This window comes from Megascapheus bottae, chromosome 10 (assembly GCF_031878675.1).
Source record: "Megascapheus bottae isolate mThoBot1 chromosome 10, mThoBot2.hap1, whole genome shotgun sequence".
In the NCBI taxonomy this organism is placed as follows: domain Eukaryota; kingdom Metazoa; phylum Chordata; class Mammalia; order Rodentia; family Geomyidae; genus Megascapheus; species Megascapheus bottae.
In genome coordinates this window covers 41,885,826-41,908,206 of record NC_143518.1, presented here as the reverse complement: position 1 = coordinate 41,908,206, position 22,381 = coordinate 41,885,826, and the positions used below count along the sequence as shown (strand labels likewise).

The window sequence follows — 22,381 nt, the reverse complement described above, 5'->3', positions numbered from 1 at the left end:
GTATGTATGCTACTATAAAGTGAAAGTTACTAGCCTTCTGTGCAGTTATTTGAGACTTGAACTCAGGGCTTGGACACTGTCCCTGAGCTTCTCTGCACTCAAGGCTAGTATTCTACCATTTGAGCTACAGTGCCATTTTTGGCTTTTTCTGTCTTTGTGGTAATGAGAAACTGAACTCAGGGCTTCATGTATATTAGGCAAGCACTCTACCACTAAGCCACATTTCCAGTCTGGAAAGTTTTTCTTCTTTCCCTTCCTCTTTGCCTCCTTCCCTCCCTCCCTTCCTCCTTTCCTTTCTTTCTTCCTTTTTTCCTTCCTTCCTGTCTTTTTTGTTTGATCATGGGGCTTGAACTTGGGGTCTGGGAATTGTTGCTGAGCTCATTTGTTCAAGAATAGTGCTCTGCCATTTTGATCCACAGCACCACTTTTGGTTTTCTAGTGGCTAATTGAAGATAAGAGATTCAGCCTGCCCAGGCAGGCTTTGAACCATGATCCTCAGATCTCAGCCTCCTGAGTATCTAGGATTACAGGTGTGAGCCACCAGAGCCTGGCTGTGGAAAGTTATTTCTAGTGAAAAAAATGGAATTATAAAGCTGTACACACAGATACCAGAGAGACAATTACTGATCTTTATTGTACAGAAATGTTGAAGGCCATATACATTAAATGAGATATTTGGCAGTTAGTGTTATGCAGATTCAAACTGAAGAAATCCTCATTTTATGGACATACAGTATAAAAATAAACACTAAGAGTTGCAAGAACTCAACTTCTATCTTCCAATTAAGACAAAGCTTTCTACAGGGAAACCTGGTTTCAGTTCATGTCGAATTGTTTAGATTGGAAGAAAAGCTAGGCCAGGTAGAGACAATATCTAGAGTACGGTTTGAATTTTGATAGAGGCAACTCTGCTCCATCTCTTAGAATGTTTTGATTTATAATTTTTATTTTCTATTAACTGAAGTTAAAATAGAGTTGGAATTATTTTTTGTCGGTCGTGGGGCTTGAACTCTGGACCTGGGAGTTGTCCCTGAGCTCTTCAGCTCAAGGCTACCATCCTACCCCTTGAGCCATAGCACCACTTCTGGTTTTCTAGTGGTTACTTGGAGATAAGAGTCTCATGGTCTTTAGTGCCCAAGCTGGCTTTTAGCTGCCATCCTCAGCTCTCAGCCTCCTTAGTAGCTAGAATTATAGGCGTAAGCCACCATGTGCAGCTAGAGCTGGAAAATTTTTGTAGGGCTAGGTAGGTTTGGGGAGCACAGATGCAATTATTACCATTTCACTACTTCTGATCAGGAGGATATCTGTTTTATCCCATTCTTAGCCTTCCTCTCTATAGTAGACAACAAGTAGGATCCAAAGAAAATATAATAAATATCTGACATTAGCACGGCTCACTGTCTTCTTTATATCCCCTAATCTTGGCCTTATATTGTTTCTTCTTTGTGTGTGTGCCAGTCATGGTGCTTCAACTCAGGGACTGGGCACTGTCCCTGAGCTTCTTGTATGCCTAAGGCTTGTGCCACAGCTCTACTTCTAGTTTTATTTTTGTGCCAGTCCTTTGCTTGAGCTCAGGGCCTGAGCACTGTCCTTGGGCTTTCTCAAGACTAGAGCTCTACCACTTGAGCCACAGCACCACATCCAGCTTTTTCTATGTATGTGGTAGCTATGTATATGGCACGAAGACCACTAGGCCAAACTCCCAGCATACTTCAAGCTTTTTTGGTGCTTAATCTCACAGAATTTCCTGCCCAGGCTGGCTTTAAACCACAATCCTAGGATCTCAGCATCCCAGGTAGTTAAGATTACAGGCATGAGTACTAGCACTGGGTAGAAACTTTTTTTTTTTTTTTTTTTGATAGGTTATGGTGGGGCTTGTACTCAGGGCCTGTGTGCTGTCCCTGGGCTTGTGTTGCTCAAGGCTATTAATCTATCACTTTGAACCACCATGCCACTGCTGGTTTTTGAGTGACTCATTGGCGATAAGAATCTCATGGGGACTTTTCTGCCCGGTCTGTCGTCAAATCTCAATCCTTGGATTTCAACCTCTTGAATAGCTAGGATAACAGGCATGAGAAACTTTCTTAAAACTTCTCTTCACCGAAATAAAAAACACTATGATTTGGCCATTTTGATGGCTGTACTGAAATAAGACATAACTAGGAAGGTATCTTCGATTAAAGATAGACGAAACTATTCCTACAGTTCTTGTAATAGGAAGAATTTAATCAATTTGTGTAGGAAGTAAAAATTAAGGGACAAGATGATATGAGATTTTTAGATATACTGTCTGGACTCAGGGTGCTATTATTCCACAACTGAAATGTACAATTCCCTCAATTCAGTAAGAGCACAGATGTTTAATCTATATGCAGAGGATGGAAATTCTCATGCCATTTTCCTTCTGAGGATTAAGATAACATATATATATATATATATATATGCATTTAGACTTTGAACTTTATGAATGAGGGAGCAGAATAACATTAAGAGGGAATATACAATATATTTCTGGCTTTAAGATTGTGGTATTCAGGTAATCAAGTCAGATATTTTCATTATGTTAGAAAAGGAAAGGTGAGAAAATCACTAGCAAGACATATAATCCCAGAAACCATCTTCTCAAAAAACTAGCTTAGTTTCCATTGCCCCCCACTCAGAGCCAGTTATTTCAACAAACTACATCATTTAACAGAGTCTGAGACAAAGACTGAGAAAATATATATTTAAGATAGAAAACAAACTCTGGAAAATGTAATAAACAGTTTGCTCTTCATCTCACTCATTCTATTTTTGGAGAAACACCACTTGTTTTACCAAAAGCATAATTGATGAAAGGCAACCAAGTAAGGGGAGAGTACGTTTGTGGTGTGTGTCTAGGGGTGAGGGGCTCACCATCTATGGAGTGAAACTACAGAGGAAAAACTCTTCTCATAATGCTCAGAGTATGGAGAAGCCCTGACGCTGCTTTCCCCAAGTCATGATCTGCCACAAAAGAAGGAAAAAAAATGATGGAAACATTCATTACATAAAACTCAGTCTAGGGTCTCTAATAGTCACCAGCCAGCAGAGGCAAGGAAGAGACCCACTGCTGGCTTTAGGATTTATTGAAGGCTGCTAGCACAGCCCAGATCATCTCTGTGGCATTGTGCTTTGTCCCCTCCACTTCTGGGTCCAGTTCTACTAGGTCTTTGGCTCGATTCATTGCCACATCATACTTGTCATCTGTCAGAGAGGAGAAGACATTCTCTAGTACATCGGAGGAGTGGGCTAGTACCAGGAGGGCTAGAGTCCGCTTGTCCATACGCTGAGGGTCATTTACCCACCGCTCTAGTACACTATCTTGAAGCTTTTTCACTAATCGCTGCTTCTCTGTTGTGTTGGTCACTGGATGAGTGGTCATGTCAAACAGGAGGAAATTCTGCTTCTCTGTGGTTAGAATGCCCTTCTCTACTAAGTTCTTTGCAATTCTCTCTCGTACATTTCTCAGCTGGTACTGTAATTTGAAGGGGTTCCAAGTCTCACCTAAGGGGGGAAAAGTAGGACATAACGAAAGGACAGAGGAAAACAAAATGAAAAACAAAATCAATTATTTGGAATCTTGAATGGCTAACATTTTTAAAGAATAAATGAATGATTTCTATTCACTCCCAGTCCATTGACTCCTTTGTCTTTTACAGTATAGGTTTTTGTTTGTTTTTGTAGGTCATAGAGCTTGAACTCTGGGCCTTGGAGCTGTCCCTGAGCTCTTCAGCTCAAGGCTACCCTCCCCCCCCTTGAGTCACGACACTACTTCCGAGTTTCTGGTGGTTAATTGGAGATAAAAGTCTCACGGACTTTAGTTACCTGGGCTGGCTTTGAATTATGATCCTCAGATCTCAGCCTCCTGAGTAGCTAGAATTATAGGCGTGAGCAACCATGGCCAGCTCTGATTCTTTCTTATATTGAACATATTATTTAAGGTTAGTAAAGCTGAGAGTGCTCAGCTTCCCTTTCCATACTTGTATAACACAACTTTTACTCCAGGATTAGGATTCAAGAAGCTGGTCTGGTCACAAAAAGCAAGACCCTACCTGAAAAATAACTAAAACCAAAAGAAGTAAGGTTACCCTCAAGTGTACAATCAGCAAATGTGAAAGCTTGAGTTCAAACTCTAGTGTAGCAAAGGAAAACGATGTTTCCATGCTTCCTAATACAATACTCACTGTGAAGCTTGTGGATCAAAGAACAATTCTGACTTTGAAGTCTCGTAAGAAAAACATTTTATAATGCCAAAAGGAGGGAAGGAGGCAGAAAGGGAATATTATAAACCATGAGCTGATAAATTGATAATTTAGATGAAACGAACAAAATCCAGAAAGGAACATGTGTGTGTGGGTATGTGTATGTATGTATACACACACATTCTCAGGGCTAGGCCACTATGCTTTACCATTAAGGAACACCTCTATCCCGTTTTGAAAAAGACTTAGCTCAGGTTGGGCTGGAACTAAAACAATCCTCCTGCCTTAGCCTTCCAAGTAATGGTATTACAGGAGTGTGCCATTACATCCAGCAATGAATGATTTTTTTTTTTAATTTTGCCAGTCCTGGGCTTGAACTCAGGGCCTGGGCACTGTCCTTGGACACTTTTTGCTCAAGGCTACTCTGCCACTTGAGCCACAGTGCCACTTCCGGCTTTTTCTCTATATATGGTTCTGGGGAATTGAATCCAGGGCTTGATGCATGCTAAGTAAGCATGCTACCACTAGTTCATGCTCCTGGCTCCCAGCTCTGAATAAATCCTAAAACAAGTGAATAAAATGAATGAATAATTTCAGTATTTTCCACAAAGCAAAGCCTTTTGTGACAGTTCTGGGCTTGAACTCAGGGTCTGGTCACTGTCCCTGAGCAGCTCTTGCTCAAGGCTTGTACTTTCCCACTTGAGCCACAACTACAGTTCTGGCTTTTTGTGGTTAATTGGACATAAGAGTCCCATGTACTTTCCTGCCTGGGCTGGCTCTGAACTGTAAGCCAGGATTACAGGGATGAACCACTGGCACCCAGCTACAAGATGCCTTTATTTACAATTGCACTAAATGTTTAAAGAAAAACAAACAAATCCCTTACAAGCTGAAAAGAAAAAAAAAAGGAATATATCATTTTATGTTGTCAGTTTTACACAGGCACAAAAACCAAAGACAGCACAGGAGCTCATAAAAAGAGTATGTATGTATGACCACATAAAATTTATTACAGGGCCAGGAGTGTAGCCTAGTGGTAGAGTGCTTGCCTAGCATGCATGAAGCTCTGGGTCAGATTCCTCAATACCACATAAACAGAAAAATCTCAAAGTATCACTGTGGCTCAAATGGTAGCGTGCTAGCCTTGAGCAAAAGAAGCTGAGGGTCAGTGCTCAGGCCCTGAGTTCAAACAAACAAAACAAAACAAAAAACACCAAGAGAGAGCTTTCAGGATAAGATAACAAAAGATAGATACATTGAAAAAGTTAGGCCAGGTGGGCTGGCTCATGCCTGTAATCCTAGCTATGGGGACTCTGAGATAGAGGTTCAAAGCCAGTCTGGGCACTAAAGTCCTTTAGAATTTTTTTTTTTTTGCCACTCCTGGACCTTGAACTCAGGGCCTGAGCATGGGTCCTTGGACTTTGTCAAGACTGGCGCTCTGCCACTTGAGCCACAACACCACTTCTGGCTTTTTTTTCTAAGTATGTGGTACTGAGGAATCGAACCTGGGTATGTGGTACTAAGGAATCGAACCTGAATCTTTGTGCATGCTAGGCAAGCATTCTACCACTAGGCCAAACTCCCGACCCCCTTGAGACTCTTATGTCCAATTAATCACTACAAAGCAGGAAGTGGTGCTGTGGTTCCAGAGGTAGGGTGGTAGCCTTGAGGTAAAGAGCTCAGGGACAGCGCCCAGGACCAGAATTCAAGCCCCATGACCAACAAAGAAAAAAAAAAAAGAAGTTTAGTTAGGATAAAGATAATCAAGTGTGAAATTTGTGAATCATTTTGAGTTATCTTACCAGTAAGTAGTTCTATCCATGTCTGGACAGTTTCTGTGGGTTCTGTTGCCTTGATGTGTTTGAGAGTTTCATCCAGTAAAACATCACCTGTTGGGCTATCTGACTTTAGCAATACCTTTGAGAAAGGAAGAAACAAAGGACTTTCCTGCTTCATTCAAGTTAAAATCTTTCAATATATGATATATACATTACTGATTTGTTGTCACAGAAAATAAAGAAATATACTGTCCCTGTACTAAAATAAATTTCCAGTGTATATGGGCTGATAGAGAGAAGACAAAAAAAAAATCTGAAGTGGAGTGGTCAGTGGCTCATACCTGTAATCCTAATTATCATGAAACTTTGATCAGATCAAAGTTGAAGCCTGCACAGGTAAGAAAAACCAAGAGACTCTTCATCTCCAATTAACCATCAAAAAAAACCAGAAGTAGAGCTGGGAGTTTGGCCTAGTGGTAGAGTGCTTGCCTAGCACGTACGAAGACCCGGGTTTCATTCCCAGGTGCCACATACACAGGAAAAGTCAGAAGTGGTACTGTGGCTCAAGTGGTTGAGCTCTAGCCTTGAGAGAGCCCAAAGACAGTGAGCAGGCCCTGAGTTTAGTCCCCAGGACCAGCAAAAATAAATAAATAAATAAATAAATAAATAAATAAACAAACACACAAAAATACTATTAGTAGAGGGCTGGGAGTTTGGCCTAGTTGTAGAGTGCTTGCCTAGCATGCATGAAGGCCCGGGTTCAATTCCTTGGTACCACATATATAGAAAAATGCTGGATGTCGGGCTGAGGCTTAAGTGGTAGAGCTCTAGCCTTGAGAAAGTTCAAGGACAGTGCTCAGGTCCTGAGCTCAAGCCCAGGACTAGCAAAACAAAACAAAACAAAACAAAAACTAGAAGTAGAGCAATGGCTCAAGGGGTAGAGCACTACATTGCCCAAGCCCTAAGTTCAAGACTCAGGACTGGAACAACAAAAAGAAAGAAGCAAAAATCATGAACTTTCTAGAATTATAGATGTGAGCCACCAGCGCCCAGCAACTTTCTCTAATTTTTTAGACTAAAGATACTTTGTTTTTTAACCTCTGATATAGGATAGTTAAACTTGTTAGACAAAGGGACAGTTGAGTCAATGATATTTATCTTGTCTAAAGACTCAAATCTCATTCTTTCAAATTGTACTGTTGGCATTTGACTTTTCTTTTTCTTTTTCTTTTTTCTTTTTTTGCCAGTCCTGGGCTTGGGCTCAGGGCCTGAGCACTGTCCTTGGACTTTCTCAAGGCTAGAGCTCTACCACTTGAGCACCACTTCCAGCTTTTTTTTCTATGTATGTGGTACTGAGGAATCGAACCTGGGTCTTCGTGCATGCTAGGCAAGCACTCTACCACTAGGCCAAACTCCTGGGCCCCTGCATTTGACTTTTCTTAAGTTAAAAGAGGATGCTCACAAAATGAGGAATCCCAAGTTACTGTACAAAAGGATTGCAATTACACGAGTAATTGTACATCACCTCTATAATCACAATAAAGTAAATTAATAATAATAACAAGGAGACGCTCATAGAGGATGCAGTACCTTTCTGTCTAGCAGTCGCTTCCTCCTCATGGTAGGGGGTTCCAGACAGATCCGCGCTCGCATGGCCAGCTCTATCAGGATGCCCCCTCGCAGGCCAGAGGATATACAGTCATTCCAAAAAGACGTGTAACCCTAGCAAAGGGGGAAAAAAAAACAGGAAGAATTTTCTCACTTTATTTTATTTATTAATTTTTTTAGAGAGAATCCTCTGAAAGGAGTACGTCCTCAGAATGAGGTGTGTGTGGGTGTGTGATCTATTTCACATCCCATTACACGAACTAAAAGCAAAGGACAGAATGAGATAATAGAATGTTCCTTTAATCTCTTTATCTACCTGTACAATGTTATGCTCCTTAGTGAATTCCTGTAATATTAGTTGGTAATTAGAAAATCAAATTTTAATTTTGATAAGAATTTTGGTGTGTGTGCCTGTGTGTGTATATATGCTGATCCTTGGGTTTGAACTCAAGGCCTGAGTACTGTCCTTGAGCTTTTTTTGCTCAAGATTAGTGCTCTACCACTTGAGCCACAGCTTGACTTCAGGTTTTTGGTGGGTAATTGTAGATTGGAGTCTTATGGACTTTCCTGCCAGGGCTGGCTTCAAACATTGAACCTTAGACCTTATCAGCCTCTTATGTAGCTAGGATTACAGGTGTGAGCTACCAGCACCCAGCAGAAATTTGACTTAAAAAAAAATTTCCATGATACTTTCAATAGAGTACAATGTATCAGATAGAAAAAAAAATGCCTAAGCCATTTAGGTTTCTTATTCCTCATAAATATATATTAGTAAGCTTTTTGTGTGAGTTGTGTTGGGCATTGAAGCCAGAGACTTGCACATGCTAAGCAAGAATTCTTACTGCTGAGTTACATTTCCAGCCCAGCAAGCTATTTTGATGGAAGGCACCATAGAGACCCACTGATTAGTGAAGTGCTTGAGTTTAATTAACCTTTCTAAAAGGTTGCTGTGAGAATTAAATGAGAGAAAAATACGTGAGAAAGCAAGGAACTTTGCACCTGTAATACAGCAAGCACTTTTGTGTTAGTTCCTCCCTTGATTATATACGGACTATACCAGGACATAAGACAAGAGACACTGCCATAGGAGCTAAAAAGTCTAAATGGAAAGACCATGTAAGTTTGATGAAAATTCTGTGAACTTATTTTTCTTTAGCTTTGAAACTTTCATTTTATTTTATTTTTTTTGCCAATCATGGGGCTTGAACTCAGGGCCTGAACACTGTCCTTGGGCTTTCTCAAGGTTAGTGGTCTGCCACGTGAGCCACAGCTGCACTTCTGGCTTTTTCTATGTATGTGGTATGGAGGAATTGGAACATGGCTCATACTTGTAATCGTATTCAGGAGGCTGAAATTTGAAGTATCCAGATCTAAAGCCTTTCATGGAAGGAAAGACTAGACGAGTCCGGAGACAAAGCCTGGAGACTCCATCTCCAACTAACTAGAACTATGCCAGACTTAAAGGGATGGCTCACGTGACAGTGAGTCAGCTGTGGGCAAGAAAGAGGAGCACAAGTTCCAGGCCTGAGTTCCAGCCCCAGTACCATCACAAAATAAATAACCCACCCTGTGGATTAAAAAAAAAAAAAAAAAATATATATATATATATATATATATATACGTATACACACACACACACACACACACACACACACACACACACACACACACATATACATGCCAGTCTTGAACTCAGGGCGTAAGCTTGGGCTTTCTCAAGGCTAGAGCTCTACCACTTGAACCACAGCACCATTTCTGGCTTTTTCTATGTATGTGGTACTGAGAAATCAAATCCAGGTTTTTGTGCATGCTAAACAAGCACTCTACCAATAGGCCAAAATCCTAGCCCCCATTTTTTTTAGCCCCCAAATTTTTTGTTTTGACAAGGTTTCATTTTGTAAAAACTACATTCTGAGCCTCTATTATTATTGTTGTTAGTTGCTAGTATTGGGGCTTGAACTCAAGTGCCTTAGGGTCTTGCTTGGCTTTTTCCCTCACGGTTGGTACTCTGCCTTTTGATCCATTTCTAGTTGCTCAATCAACATTTCTTGATTGCATAAATGTACTATTGAAAGAAAATGTATTAACTTAGCAAAAACTCAGTTTGAATCATAAACATTCCTTAGACATCTCCAAATTTCCTGATGGTCTGATCTTCAACTTAAGGAAGAGATTAGTTTCCTTTTCTGCCAGTCTCAAACATATTCTTTAGGGAAGGGTGAGACTACTTTTTTGGGTTTAATGTTTGATTTTATACAATTAAGTGGCCCAGTTAAGGTTAAATTGTAACCTACTTCAGAACACATACTCTATTTAGGTATAGCATATGTAATCCTGGTGAATATACATCTCAACAGGTGTGCAAACATTACAACCAATACTTAAAGCAACCGGAGGGAAATATCTCTCTCTCCCCTCTCCCTCTCCCTCTCCCTCTCTCCCTCTCTCCCTCTCTCCCTCTCTCCCTCTCTCCCTCTCTCTCTCTCTCTCTCTCTCTCTCTCTCTCTCTCTCTGAAGGACATGGGGCTTGAACTCGGCCTGGGCACTGCCCTGAGCTCTTCAGCTCAAGGGTATGGTACTGCTCTACCTCTGGGCCTGGGCATTGTTCCCGAGCTCCTCAGCTCAAGGCTACCACCCTACTCTAGAGCCAAGCCCCACTTCCTGTTTTCTAGAGATTAATTGGAGATAAGAGTCTCAAGTCCTTTTATGCTTGGGCTGGCTTTGAACCTTGATCCTCATATCTCAGCCTCCTGAGTAGCTAGGATTATAGGGGTGAGCCTCTGCTCAGCGGAAAAGAGTTTTTTGGTATGTGTCTGACCATGTATAACTTCTGTTTCAGTGACTGTCAGATCATCAACAACTATAAATGAGAAGCGCTGCAAATAAAGGCACAATGGAGCCCAGGATTTAGAAATCATGTTTTTGAATATTACCTTTACCTATTACAACAATTCATAACATGTAAACTCTCCAAATGATTCTTTTTTTTTGCCAGTCCTGGGCCTTAAACTCTGGGCCTAAGCTCTTTTTGGTCAAGGCTAGTATTCTACCACTTGAACAACAGTACCACTTCTGACTTTTTCTTTTGATTACTTGTAGATTAAGAGTCTCATGGAGGGCCGGGAGTTTGGCCTAGTGGTTAAAGTGCTTGCCTAGAATTCATGAGGACCCAGGTTCGATTCCTCGGTACCACGTACATAGAAAAAAGCCGGAAGTGGTGGTGAGGCTCAAGCGGAAGAGCTCTAGCCTTGAGAAAGTCCAAGGACAGTGCTCAAGCCCTGAGCCCAAGCCCAGGACTGGCAAAAAAAAAAAAAAAAAAAAAAAAAAGTCTCATGGACTTTACTGCCTAGGCTGGCTTCAAATCTCAGTTCTCAGATCTCAGCCTCTTGAGTAGCTAGGATTACAGGCATGAGCCATCAAGACTCATATTTCCAAATGAGTTTTAAAAAACTTATTTTTACTAAGCATTATACAATAGAAAAAATATAAATATACACATGGAGAATTCTAAACTTTGTATACAAGCACCTGGATAACTGTACAAGAGACTGTCAACTTTAAAACAGACAGAAAAAGCTGGAAGTGGTGCTGTGGCTCAAGTGGTAGAGCATTAGCCATGAGAAAGCTCAAGGACAGTGCCCAGGCCCTGAGTTCAAGCCCCAGGACTAGCAAAACATACCAAAACAAACAAACCTAACCAACCAAACAAAAACTTATGATTTCCAAAACCTTGACAAATTAGCCACAGTGAAAAAACATTTTATTAGGAAAAAAAATCCCAGGAAGAACAATCTCCCTGTCTCCAATTTGAAGATTCAGCATTTAAATTGCTTTACCTTTCATTCAGAATGTTTTATTACATAGATGAATATGTATCTATGACATACAAACACTCAGCTTATTTTTAATTATGTTCTAAAATCTAAATGCCAGTGATTGTATATAGAGTTCCTTCTTGAATACTTGTTTGTTAAACATGACATTTGAAATATGATATAAAAATCAATATTAATAAATTCTTTAATTAAAAAAAAAAGGATGAGGGACATAAAAAAAAAAGCAAAACTAAAATACACCAAAGGAGCACAGTCTAACAAACAGTATCTTTGAAATGCTAGATCCTTTTTTTTTTTTTTTTTTTGCCAGTCCTGGGCTTGAGCTCAGGGCCTGAACACTGTCCTTGGACTTTCTCAAGGCTAGAGCTCTACCACTTGAGCCTCAGCACTACTTCTGGCTTTTTTCTATGTATGTGGTACCGAGGAATCGAACCCGGGTCTTCATGCATGCTAGGCAAGCACTTTAACCACTAGGCCAAACTCCCGGCCCCTGAAATGCTAGATTCTTTGATCAATATTGTTTTCTATTTATTTTTGCCAGTCCTGGGCTTGAGCTCCGGGCCTGAGCACTGTCCTTGGGATTTCTCAAGACTAGAGCTCTACCACTTGAGCCACAGCACCATTTCTAGCTTTTTTCTGTGTATGTGGTACTAAGGAATCAAACCTGGGTCTTTGTGCATGCTAGGTAAGCACTCTGCCACTAGGCCAAACTCCCAGCCCCTTGTTTTCTATTTCTATGTTCACCTTAAAACCTTGACAACTGTGAACAGGTGAAGACAGAATAAAAAGAGTAAGGGCTGCTGGGCGCATTGGTCAGGCTTGTAATCCTAGCTACTCAGGAGGCTGAGATCTGAAGATCGCAGTTCAAAGCCAGCCAGGGCACTAAAGTCTGTGAGACTCTTATTTCTAATTAACTACTAGAAAATGGGAAGTGGTTGTGTGGTTCCAGGGATAGGGTTGTAGGTAGCCTTGAGCTAAAGAGCTCAGGGTCAGCGCCCAGGCCCAGAGTTCAAGCCCCATGACTAACAAAAAAAGAAAAAGAAAAAGGAAAACAAGAAAGAGTAAATCCTAATTAATTTCTTCTTCCACATTCTTTTATTTTTTAATTTTATTTTATTGTCAGGATAATGTATAGAGGGGTTACAGTTACATTCATTCATCAGAGCATTGCTTTTCACATATTAATACCCTTTCTTCTTCCATATTTTGTGTGTGGGGGGGTGGAGGTGTCATAGGGCTTGGACTCATTTTCTATTGGTTAATTGGAGATAAGAGTCTCTTCTTTAGTGCCAGGGCTGGCTTTGAACAACAATCCTCAGATCTCAACATCCTGAGTAGCTAAGATTACAGGCATGAGCTACCACGCCTGGCTTCTTCTTCATTTTCTTTTCTTTTTTCTTTTTGTGGGTCATGGGGCTTGAACTGGGCCTGTCCTTTTGTGCCTGGGCTGGCTTTGAACCTTGATCTTCAGATCTCAGCCTCCTGAGTAGCTAGGATTACAGGTGTGAGCCACCGCCCGGCTTCTTCTTCATATTCTTATAGATCTTTTTTTGGTACCTGTATCCTAGCACTTATATATAGTAGTTCATCTTTTTACCTGTCCCTTATGCTCTTTGGGATGATTAAGCATATTTTAGTTAGGAAGGGAAAAAAAAATATCTTTGTTGTTTGTTTACTGTTAGCTTCTATTTATTTATTTAGCCAGTCCCAGGGCTTGAACTCCGCCTGGGCACCGTCCTTCAGCTTTTTCTTTATATTTATCTATTTATTATTATTATTATTTTTTTGCTCAAGGCTAGCACTGTACCACTTGAGCCATAACACCACTTCTAGCTTTTTCTAGGTATGTGGTACCAAGGAATCAAACTCAGGGCTTCATGCATGCTAGGCAAGCTCTCCTACCACTAGGCCACATTCCCAGCCCTGTTATTGCTCTTTGAGACAAGGTCTTTTTTGGGGTTTTTTTGTTGTTGTTGTTGTTGCCAGTCCTGGGCTTGAGCTCAGGACCTGAGCACTGTCCTTGGACTTTCTCAAGGCTAGAGTTCTACCAGTTGAGCCTCAGCATCACTTCTGGCTTTTTTCTATGTACATGGTACCGAAGAATTGAACCCGGGTCTTCGTGCATGCTAGGCAAGCACTCTACCACTAGGCCAAACTCCTGGCCCCGAGACAAGGTCTTAAAAAAACATTTTTAAATGCCAGTCTTGGGGCTCAAACTCAGGGCCTTAGCTTGCCCTTGAGCTCTTTTGTTTAAAGCTAGCACTTGAGCCACAGCTCTACTTCAGTACTTAATGCTGATTCTTTGGAGATAAGAGTCTCATGGGCTTTCCTAACCAGGCTGGCTTCAAATCACCCAGTCCTTAGATCTCAGCCTACTGAGTAGCTAGGATTACACGTTTGACCCTGACCCACCCATGGCTGAGACAAGGTCTTGATAAGTAGCCTAGGTTGTCCTCAAACTTAAGATCTTCCTGCTCCCATATCCGGAAGCTAGGATTACAGGTATGCATCATCAAACCCAGCTTTTATTATACAATTTAAACAAGACTTCTGGAGGATAAAATGTACTCTAGACATACAGTTGCTTCCACAAACCTTTGTAAGTCATTGTTATGAACTTAATCATATTCTCTCAAATTTCATTTGTGGAAATATATTCTCTGATACCTCAGCATGTGACTATATTTGGAGATAAGGCCATAAAAAGGAGTTGTTACTTTCGTCACAGATCAGTCAAGAAAAGGTGCAAACAATCTGAAAACCCCAAGTTATAAAACCATCAAGTATGATGAGAACAAAAGAAATGAAAAGGTTCATAGTAAGTGTATATACTCAGTGGTTATAGTCAAAAGTCAAGATTGAAGGGGGTAGCTTTGTTGTAATATCAAAATCAGGTATTTTAGAAAAGAACATTGTGCATTTTAGAGTTTTAAGAGGCTCTCAGTGAAATATCTTAAGCTGTATTTTCTTCCTAGCAAAATAGGACTTTGTTCTTAGTTCCTTTTATACAATGGTAAACACTTTCATACTTACATGGCTGAATGCAATAAAGAACAAAGTAAATGTTCTCTCCCTGTCTCTCTTTTTAATAGCCTGTGTAAATACACAAACCAAATTTTAAAAACTTGACCAACAAGTCCTCTGACACATTTGCCCTTTTTACAGTGACAATAACTACTGACAAAACTATTCATTTTGTGTAATCAGGAAACTATAAGGCAAAACCAGGTAATGACCCTAAGTTAGACTTTTATATCTTTTCATTTTAACAAAAAGTTTTAGGAATCAGCCACTCCTAAGAAGAACAATTTTCGCTGGTGCAGTAGCTCATACCTGTAATCCTAGCTACTCAGGAGGCTGAGATCTGAGGATCGATGCTCAAAGCCAGCCAGGGTACTAAAGACCCTGAGACTCTTATCTCCAATAAACCACTAGAAAGCTGGAAGTGGCTCTGTGGATCAAGGGGTAGGGTGGTAGCCATGAGCTAAAGAGCTCTGGGACATTGCCAAGGCCCAGAGTTCAAGCCCCGTGACCAAAAAACAAAACCAATTTTCTTCATCTATAGTCAATTTGTGAAAAGTTGTTTACTGCACTTACTGTAATTGATTATTAAAACCTTTTTGATTACTGATTTCTTTTTACCAGCTTTAACATGTTTTTAATTCTAACATTCCATTTTAAATAAATTACGATCTACAGCTGATAGAGAATTTAGTAGTAGTTTGTGGATTAGTGAGAGAGTGCTTGCCTAGCATGTATGAAGACCTGGATTCAATTCCTCATTATCACAGAAAAAGCAGGAAGTGATGATGTGGTTCAAGTGGCAGAGCACAGAGAGGCTCAGGGACAGGGCCCAGACCCATTGTTCAAGACCCAGGAATGGCAAAACAAATAGAACTGCAAAAACAAAAACAAACAAGAAAAACAAAAAAACTGTACTTATCTTTTTCTTTTTTTGGACAGTGTCTTGCTATATAGCTCAGGCTGGGTTCACTATGAGAATCTTCTACCACATGAGCTTCTAGCCTGGTAATTTTTGTTGTTTAGAGATGGAGTCTCTTGGACTTTCTGCTAGAGCTGTCTTCAAATTCATATCCTTCCAGTCTCAGCCTCCTAAATAGCTAGCATTATAGACATTAGCCACCAGTACCTGGTCTTACCTTATTTTTTATTTTAATTTTTTGTGGGTCATGGGGCTTGAACTCAGCCTGGGCACTGTCCCTAAGCTCTTCAGCTCAAGGCTACTCCCCTACTCCTGAGCCTGGGCATTGTCCATAAGCTTTTCAGGCCAAGGCTACTACCCTACCCTTAAGCCAAACCCCACTTCCCATTTTCTAGAGGTTAATTGGAGATAAGAGTCTCAATTCCTTTTGTGCCCAGGCTGGCTTTGAACCTTGATCCTCAGATCTAAACCTCCTGAATAGGATTACAGGCATGAGCTACCTTGCCCAGCTCTTATCTTATTTTTGTTATAGTTTTATCACCTACCTCAAAAACTATACCTCAAATACTATAGTTTTTGAATTTTACATAAATGGAATCATATAGTATTATTTTATGTCTGGCTTCTTTACTCAACATTATATAAGAAATATATTGTGAAGGCCGAGAGCTTGACCTAGTGGTATGAGTGCTTGTCTAGCATGTACAAAGATCTGGGTTCGATTCCTTTGTTCCACATACATAGGAGAAAAACCCAGAAGTGGTTCTGTGGCTCATGTGGTAGAGCATTAGCCTTGAGAAAGCCCACGGACAATGCTCAGGCCCTGAGTTCAAGCCTCAAGACCGGCACACACACAAAAAAGAAATATATTGTGTAACAATGATTATTTACGTTCTTCATAAAAAACACAACTTTATTTATGGATTTATCTCATGTAGTTTTTATCAAGTATGGTAAAACAAATTAATAAAAAAATAATTTCAAACACAAAATTTTAAATTCTACATGTACATTATACAACTTGGTGCAGAGAAGCTGTCAGTCCTGGGTTATCACCAATTGCATTTATATCATGTATGATCTGGCCTCTGGTTATTTGTTTTGAGTGCTAACAGAGTGAGCCAGAATCAGCCCAGCATTGGACTGGCTACTCCCCCAGCCCTTCTTGTGAGAAACAGGAGAGAGCAGGACTATCCCTGCCGCGCACGTTTCTGCTCTGGACTCCCTCCCTGAGAAGTTATGCACCATTCTTAATTTCCTCTTACATTATCTGGATCCTGGAGATTTATGGCCATTCAGTCACAGCCCTTTGCTGTGTCACAGAAATACTATGTGTACAACTCTTAATACCTTTGTGATAAACTGTCAAGCTTAGCCTGCAAATTCTGTTTTGTAAAAAATGCTTAACCTGCTGGATGGTTTCGTCCTTGTGGTTACTGACTTAGGAGCATCCTACAGCGACGTCATAAGGTGACAACAACCTGTGTGTCGTTATGATCACCTGTGTGTGGTGTTTACCTTTAAAAGCTCAGCCCCACTTGGGGCAGGGAGTTTGGCCTAGTGGTAGAGTGCTTGGCTATCATGCATGAAGACCCAGGTTCAATTCCTTGGTACCACATACATAGAAAAAAGCCGGAAGTGGTGCTGAGGCTCAAATGCTGGAGCTCTAGCTTTGAGAAAGTCCAAGGACAGTGCTCAGGCCCTGAGCTTTAAGCCCAGTACTGGTAAAAAAAAAAAAAAAGTCAGGGACAACTCTAGGCTCTGAGTTCAAGTCCAGGGGGAAATATATATGGACCAAATTCTTCAACTTGCTAGTTCAACAGAACAAAAGAATGTAGGAACATTGTAAGTCAATAAACTATGAAGCCTTAGAAATAAGATTATTGCCAAGTCAAGAAATCAATGTAGAAAAGAAGACATGCTACTGGAAGTATGTAGCCAAATGATTTCTAGTTAAGGACAATATCAAAGCCAAATTTAGCTTGTTTCCCTCCCCCTTTTTTTTGCCAGTCATGGGGCTTGAACTCAGGGCCTGACTACTGTCCTTGGACTTTTCTAAAGGCTAGAGCTCTACCACTTGAGCCACATCACCACTTTCAGCTTTTTTTTTTCTCTGTATGTGGTGCTGAGGAATCAAACCCAGGCCTTCATGCATGCTAGGCAAGCACTCTACCACTAGGCTAAACTCCCAGCTCCCAAATTTAGCATATTTTTAACATCAAGTAATATTTCAGTTTTTTTAATTTTTCAATACGGAGGTCAATAATAAATTTAGCTCTCATTATGGTATTTACTCAAGATTTTCTTGGACATCTGATTGAACCTGGCTCAAAAGGTAGAGTCTTTTTTTTTTTTTGCCAGTCCTGGGCTTGAGCTCAGGGCCTGAGCACTGTCCTTGGACTTTCTCAAGACTAGAGCTCTACCACTTGAGCCTCAGCACCACTTCCGGCTTTTTTCTATATGTGGTACCGAGGAATTAAACCTGAAGACCTGAGACTCTTATCTCTCATTAACCTCTAGGCAATGGGAAGTGGGGCTTGGCTCAAGGGTAGGGTGGTAGGTTTCAGCTGAAGAGCTCAGGGACAGAGCCCAGGCCAAGTTCAAGCCCCATGACCCCCACCACCACCCCCTTTCCCCCCCCCCCCCGAAAAAAAAAAAAGATTATCTCAAGACCAACTCTACACAAAATAAATGTTCTATTAATTAATTTAGAAAAGGAAAGCTGAAATTATTTCTTAAACATTTTGAAAATTGGGCTGGGAGTTTGGTCTAGTGGTAATGTGCTTGCGGAGCATGCATGAAGACCCGGGTTCTATTCCTCGGTACCACATATATAGAAAAAAGGTGGAAGTGGTGCTGTGGCTCAAGTGGTAGAGCTTGAGAAAAGTCCAAGTGCTTAGGCCCTGAGTTCAAGCCCCAGGACTGGCCAAAAAACAAAAAAATTGTCATCAACTGCTGAAATTTAACTTCTCCAAATCTTCAGAAGAAAATGGAAAATTTATTCCTGCTATAAGAAACCAATTCATTTATTCCTAAAACAGCTAATCATATATGTTCCTCATCTTTTTGTTTTAAAACTGTTTTCTCCTCAAAGTTAAAACTAGTTGAATATGAGTATTCTTTCTTACTTTAATAAGATATCTCCATCAAACTGACTTGAAAAACTGTAAGTATGAAATCTTTTTTTTACCTTAAGTATGACATTTGATGCTGTATTATCTTCTGTTTTTCAACTCAATTATATAAATTAATTATACTTATGGATTTTTACTTTTAGTCTCAGCAAACTGCCAAATTCCTCCATCTCCAGAATGGAATTCTCAGGTTAATCTAGCATTCACAACATTTCATCAGATTACTTCCTAGGACATTCCAGTATTTGAATCTTTGAGAAAGCCTAACTGCATTACCTCTTTATCTTTCAAGCCCAGGAGCAATACTTCTTCCATAAGTGTGAGGCGGATATCCTTAGCATCTCCAGAGTCTTCATTATCTGGACTCGTGTCTTGACTAGTGTCTTCTTCATTTTCTACTTTCTTTTCACAGTTCTTTCTTACTTCAGTACGACGGGTACGATGAGTTAAAGTGGTCATTCTCACCTATTTTTAGAGGGAACAGTTAAAAATATCTGAATGTGTACTTATGTAAATAACATAAATAATGCTAAATGCAGATACGTATGCTTATAAGCATACATAAATGTATACTTGTGTAAATAAAATGTATACAAATAGGAAGTACTTATTAATGTAAGTATAGAGATTAATGATTAGAAATATTGGGAGTATATCCCAGTATCTTTTCCAAAGCCCAACAGTTTAGACCACTCAGCAATGATAAGAAATCAGTCAGGAATGCTTTTTTTTTTTTTTTTTTTTATGGGTCAGGGGCTAGAACAGGGCCTGGGCTGTGTCCCTGAGCTCTTCAGTTCAAGTCTATCGCCCCACCCCTGGGCTCCACCCCTGGGCCTGGGTGTTGTCCTTAAGCTCTTCAAGGCTAGGAGGCTTGACCCTTGAGCCAAGCCCCACTTCCCTTTTCTAGAGGTTAATTGGAGATAAGAATTTCAGGTCCTTTGGTGCCCAGGCTGGCTTTGAACCTTGATCCTCAGATCTCAGCCTCCTGAGTAGTTAGGATTACAGGTGTGAGCCACCACACCTGGTTCAATCAGTAATTCTAAGGACCAATCAAAATTATCTCCTTTGCCGGGAGTTTGGCCTAGTGGTAGAGTGCTTGCCTAGCATAGCATGCACGAAGACCCGAGTTTGATTCTTCTGTACCACAGACGTAGAAAAAAGCCAGAAGTGGTGCTGAGGGTCAAGTGGTAAAGCTCTAGCCTTGAGAAATCCCAAGGACAGTGCTCAGGCCCTGAGCTCAAGCCCATGACTTATGTATAACCTGTAACTCAGGAGAGTATTCCACAGTGGTTTATCTGTCTGTCTTTTACAAAACAGATTTCTAAGCCCAGACTTGGTGTAACTCATGCCTGTAAATCCTAGCTATTCAAGAAGCAGAGATTTGAGAATCTGTTTGAAGCCAGGCCAGGCAGGAAAATCTGTAAGACTCTTATCTCCAATTAAACACCAAAAAAAACTTGGAAGTGGAAGTGTGGCTCCCGTGATAGAGTGCTAGCCTTGAGCTTTAATAAAGCTAAGGAACCGTGCCCACACCTGGAGTTCCAGCACTACTGCCGAAACAAAACTAAACCCCCAAAACTTCCAAGTGGGATGTGGCTCAAGTAGCTGAAGCAGTATTAGAGTAGCCTTGTATTCAAACCTTAAAGTGGCCCAAACAAAACAAAATGGATCTTCAAGTTAAATGAGATTACACAGCAAAATATGAGCAAGCTGCCAAATGAATATAATAGATACATATATATTACATATATATAACTCCTATAAATATTCAATGGCACAAAATAGCACCAAATTAGAAAGTAAAGAAGACCAAGAAAAAAAATATATGCTTTTATATTTTCTTCCCAATGCATCTCATGCATTCACTTGGTAGGTCACTAGGCTAGAAAATGATAGTAAGAAAATCATGTGTAGTAGTTTCAGTCAGCACTTAGCACTCAGGCTTTAAGTAGCTACCTTATAAATACAACAATAGCTACAATAATAACAAAAACCATTAGTAAGAGTGTCAAAAGAAACTGAGAGTTTGGCCTAGTGGTAGAGTGCTTGCTTAGCATGCAGGAAGACCCAGGTGGGGTGATAAAGTGCCAGTGAAACACGCATGATGAACGAGCATGAAGGTCCTCAGTTCAAAACCTAGGGACCCACCTCCCTTTGCCTCAAAAAAAACAGTTAAAATTTTTAGCAAATTATTTCTGTTATAAAAAAAAATTCTGGGTTTTAGCTCAGGGTTAAAGGCATGTGCTGAGCTCTATCTCTAAGTCTGCAAGGGGGAAAAAAAAAAAGAGTTGAACACATGGCCTTATGCTCTGTACTATAGTTGTTTAAAGTTAACATGTATCAGTTTATACAAATCTAGATGTTAATTCTTAAGATAGCATAAAACAAATATTTAAAATCAGAAATTGCACAAAGTAATATCTTTGAGATAAAAAGAATATTAGTTAAGAGCCATTATGACTGAATCTTGTTCTACTTTCTAGCAAAATTTATTATTACCAAATAAGTATTGTTTTCAATCTGTTTTTACCCTAAACATGTCTCCTGCTTTCTTTCTGCCTCTGCTCCATGGTACTTTTTTGAGGGTCTCTTTTTTCCTTTCTTTTCTAAATTTTATCTATTCTTTAAGGCCTAATGAAGAGGGACTTGGTCTCTTCATTACCTATATGTCTCAAGCCAGAATTGGTCTCTCTCTCAGCTGTACTTTCACAGAACTTTATTTATACTTACTTCCTTTAAAGTATTGATTATAGTCTCTCTTTTGGTATGGCTGTCTCAAGTGCAAACTTCTTGAGGGTAGTGATATTGTCTTCTTGGTTTTTTACATTCTCCATAGCAACTAGCACGTCTTTAACGTTGTAACTGCTCAATAAATATATACTGATTAAAATGAATCCTCAGAAATGCATATGTGCATTTAAATAAAATACAAATGAAGTGATTTACAAATGATTCTTTGTATACGGGTATGCATTTTAAATACAGTATTCAGTGGGAGGCAAGAAAAAGTGGAGGAAATAAACTATGAAGTAAATACATTAGGGAACTATCTAGCATTTAATTGGGATCATTTCCTAACCCAAACCCAAAAACTTTAAATTTTGTGTGTGCGTGGGGAGGAGTGGAAAAAGAGGAATTTTGATATTTTTTTTACTAGTTACAAATCCTACTTGAAAAAACAACAAATGGCCAAGTATATATACATAAGAAAAACGAACTTTTCCCTATAAAATAAAAAATTTTAATTAGCTTTTTTTTGGGGGGGAGGGTAGACTAGGAAATGTAATTTTCCCGTTGCTTACCTGATGTTACTCCTGGGTTACAGTTGGACTCGGGCTGCAGCTTGTGATCTATTTTAGGAAGACACCTGTTCCCACATCCACCCCAGTCTTAGTAGGTGGACAAACTTCTCAGCCACGGAGAGAGCACAAACTTCCTGATCCTTCGTTGCAGAGAGGGAATAACACATCAGCTTCCTTAGGATCACTAGGCAACCTACCTTGGTGTTTCCTCATCGGACCAATCAGAAAGCACCAAGATTCAGCCTAGCCTATCGGAGCTTAAGAGGGGAGGCTCTCCCCAGGCTATTGTGTTGCGATCCAGACAAACATCACCAAAAGGAGGCAGGTTTGGGTTCAACGTGACAGCTGGTCAGTCCAATGAAGATGCCTTGCTGGAATAGAGGAAAGAGGGCTGCGCTCCCCACCCCCCTTAAATCGGCCAATCAAACCATTCAGTGAAGTAAAAAGGGCTGCCAATCGTGAAAGGTTTCCGTTGGCCAATTTCAGCGAAGCAGGTGTGTTACTTAGAGCAATTCATACTGGGACAATTTCCAAGTAAGTGCTTGGATCCAAGCAAT

At 40.2% G+C, this 22,381-nt stretch overlaps 1 protein-coding gene and 1 long non-coding RNA gene across 6 annotated transcripts in view; one reads left to right on the top strand and one right to left on the bottom strand.

Annotated features, from left to right (window-relative positions):
• Positions 1-606: 606 nt before the first annotated feature.
• Golph3l (golgi phosphoprotein 3 like) lies at positions 607-22,004 on the bottom strand. Of its 2 annotated transcripts, XM_090341074.1 has the most exons (6): positions 21,825-22,004; positions 21,253-21,384; positions 18,799-18,987; positions 7,592-7,723; positions 6,026-6,140; positions 607-3,525 (listed from the first exon to the last, which is right to left on the bottom strand). In XM_090341074.1, exons 3-6 carry the CDS (start codon positions 18,979-18,981, stop codon positions 3,098-3,100), a joined length of 858 nt encoding a protein of 285 aa, XP_090197200.1. In that variant the 5' UTR covers positions 18,982-18,987; positions 21,253-21,384; positions 21,825-22,004; the 3' UTR covers positions 607-3,097. The 2 variants fall into 2 exon arrangements, with proteins under 2 accessions (XP_090197200.1, XP_090197201.1); XM_090341075.1 differs by lacking the exon at positions 21,253-21,384.
• A 208-nt stretch (positions 22,005-22,212) lies between these two features.
• LOC150058305 (uncharacterized) overlaps positions 22,213-22,381 on the top strand; it is a 41,005-nt gene continuing 40,836 nt past the window's right edge. For 3 of the 4 annotated variants that reach the window (XR_016536868.1, XR_016536865.1, XR_016536867.1), the window contains exon 1: positions 22,300-22,358. This is a non-coding gene — a long non-coding RNA (uncharacterized LOC150058305). Of the gene's footprint in view, positions 22,359-22,381 lie in introns of all 4 variants that reach the window. The other variant, XR_016536866.1, reaches the window with a different exon arrangement.

What these genes read in the sequence shown, in the direction of transcription:
- Golph3l (XM_090341074.1), bottom strand. Translation starts at nt 18,981, where the DNA reads ATGACCACTTTAACTCATCGTACCCGTCGTACTGAAGTAAGAAAGAAC. An exon ending in TGGGCTTGAAAGATAAAGAG is followed by an intron (nt 7,724 to 18,798) that starts GTAATGCAGTTA and finishes CCCCTTTGCTAG; the next exon opens with GGTTACACGTCTTTTTGGAA. An exon ending in AGCGACTGCTAGACAGAAAG is followed by an intron (nt 6,141 to 7,591) that starts GTACTGCATCCT and finishes CCTTTCTCAAAG; the next exon opens with GTATTGCTAAAGTCAGATAG.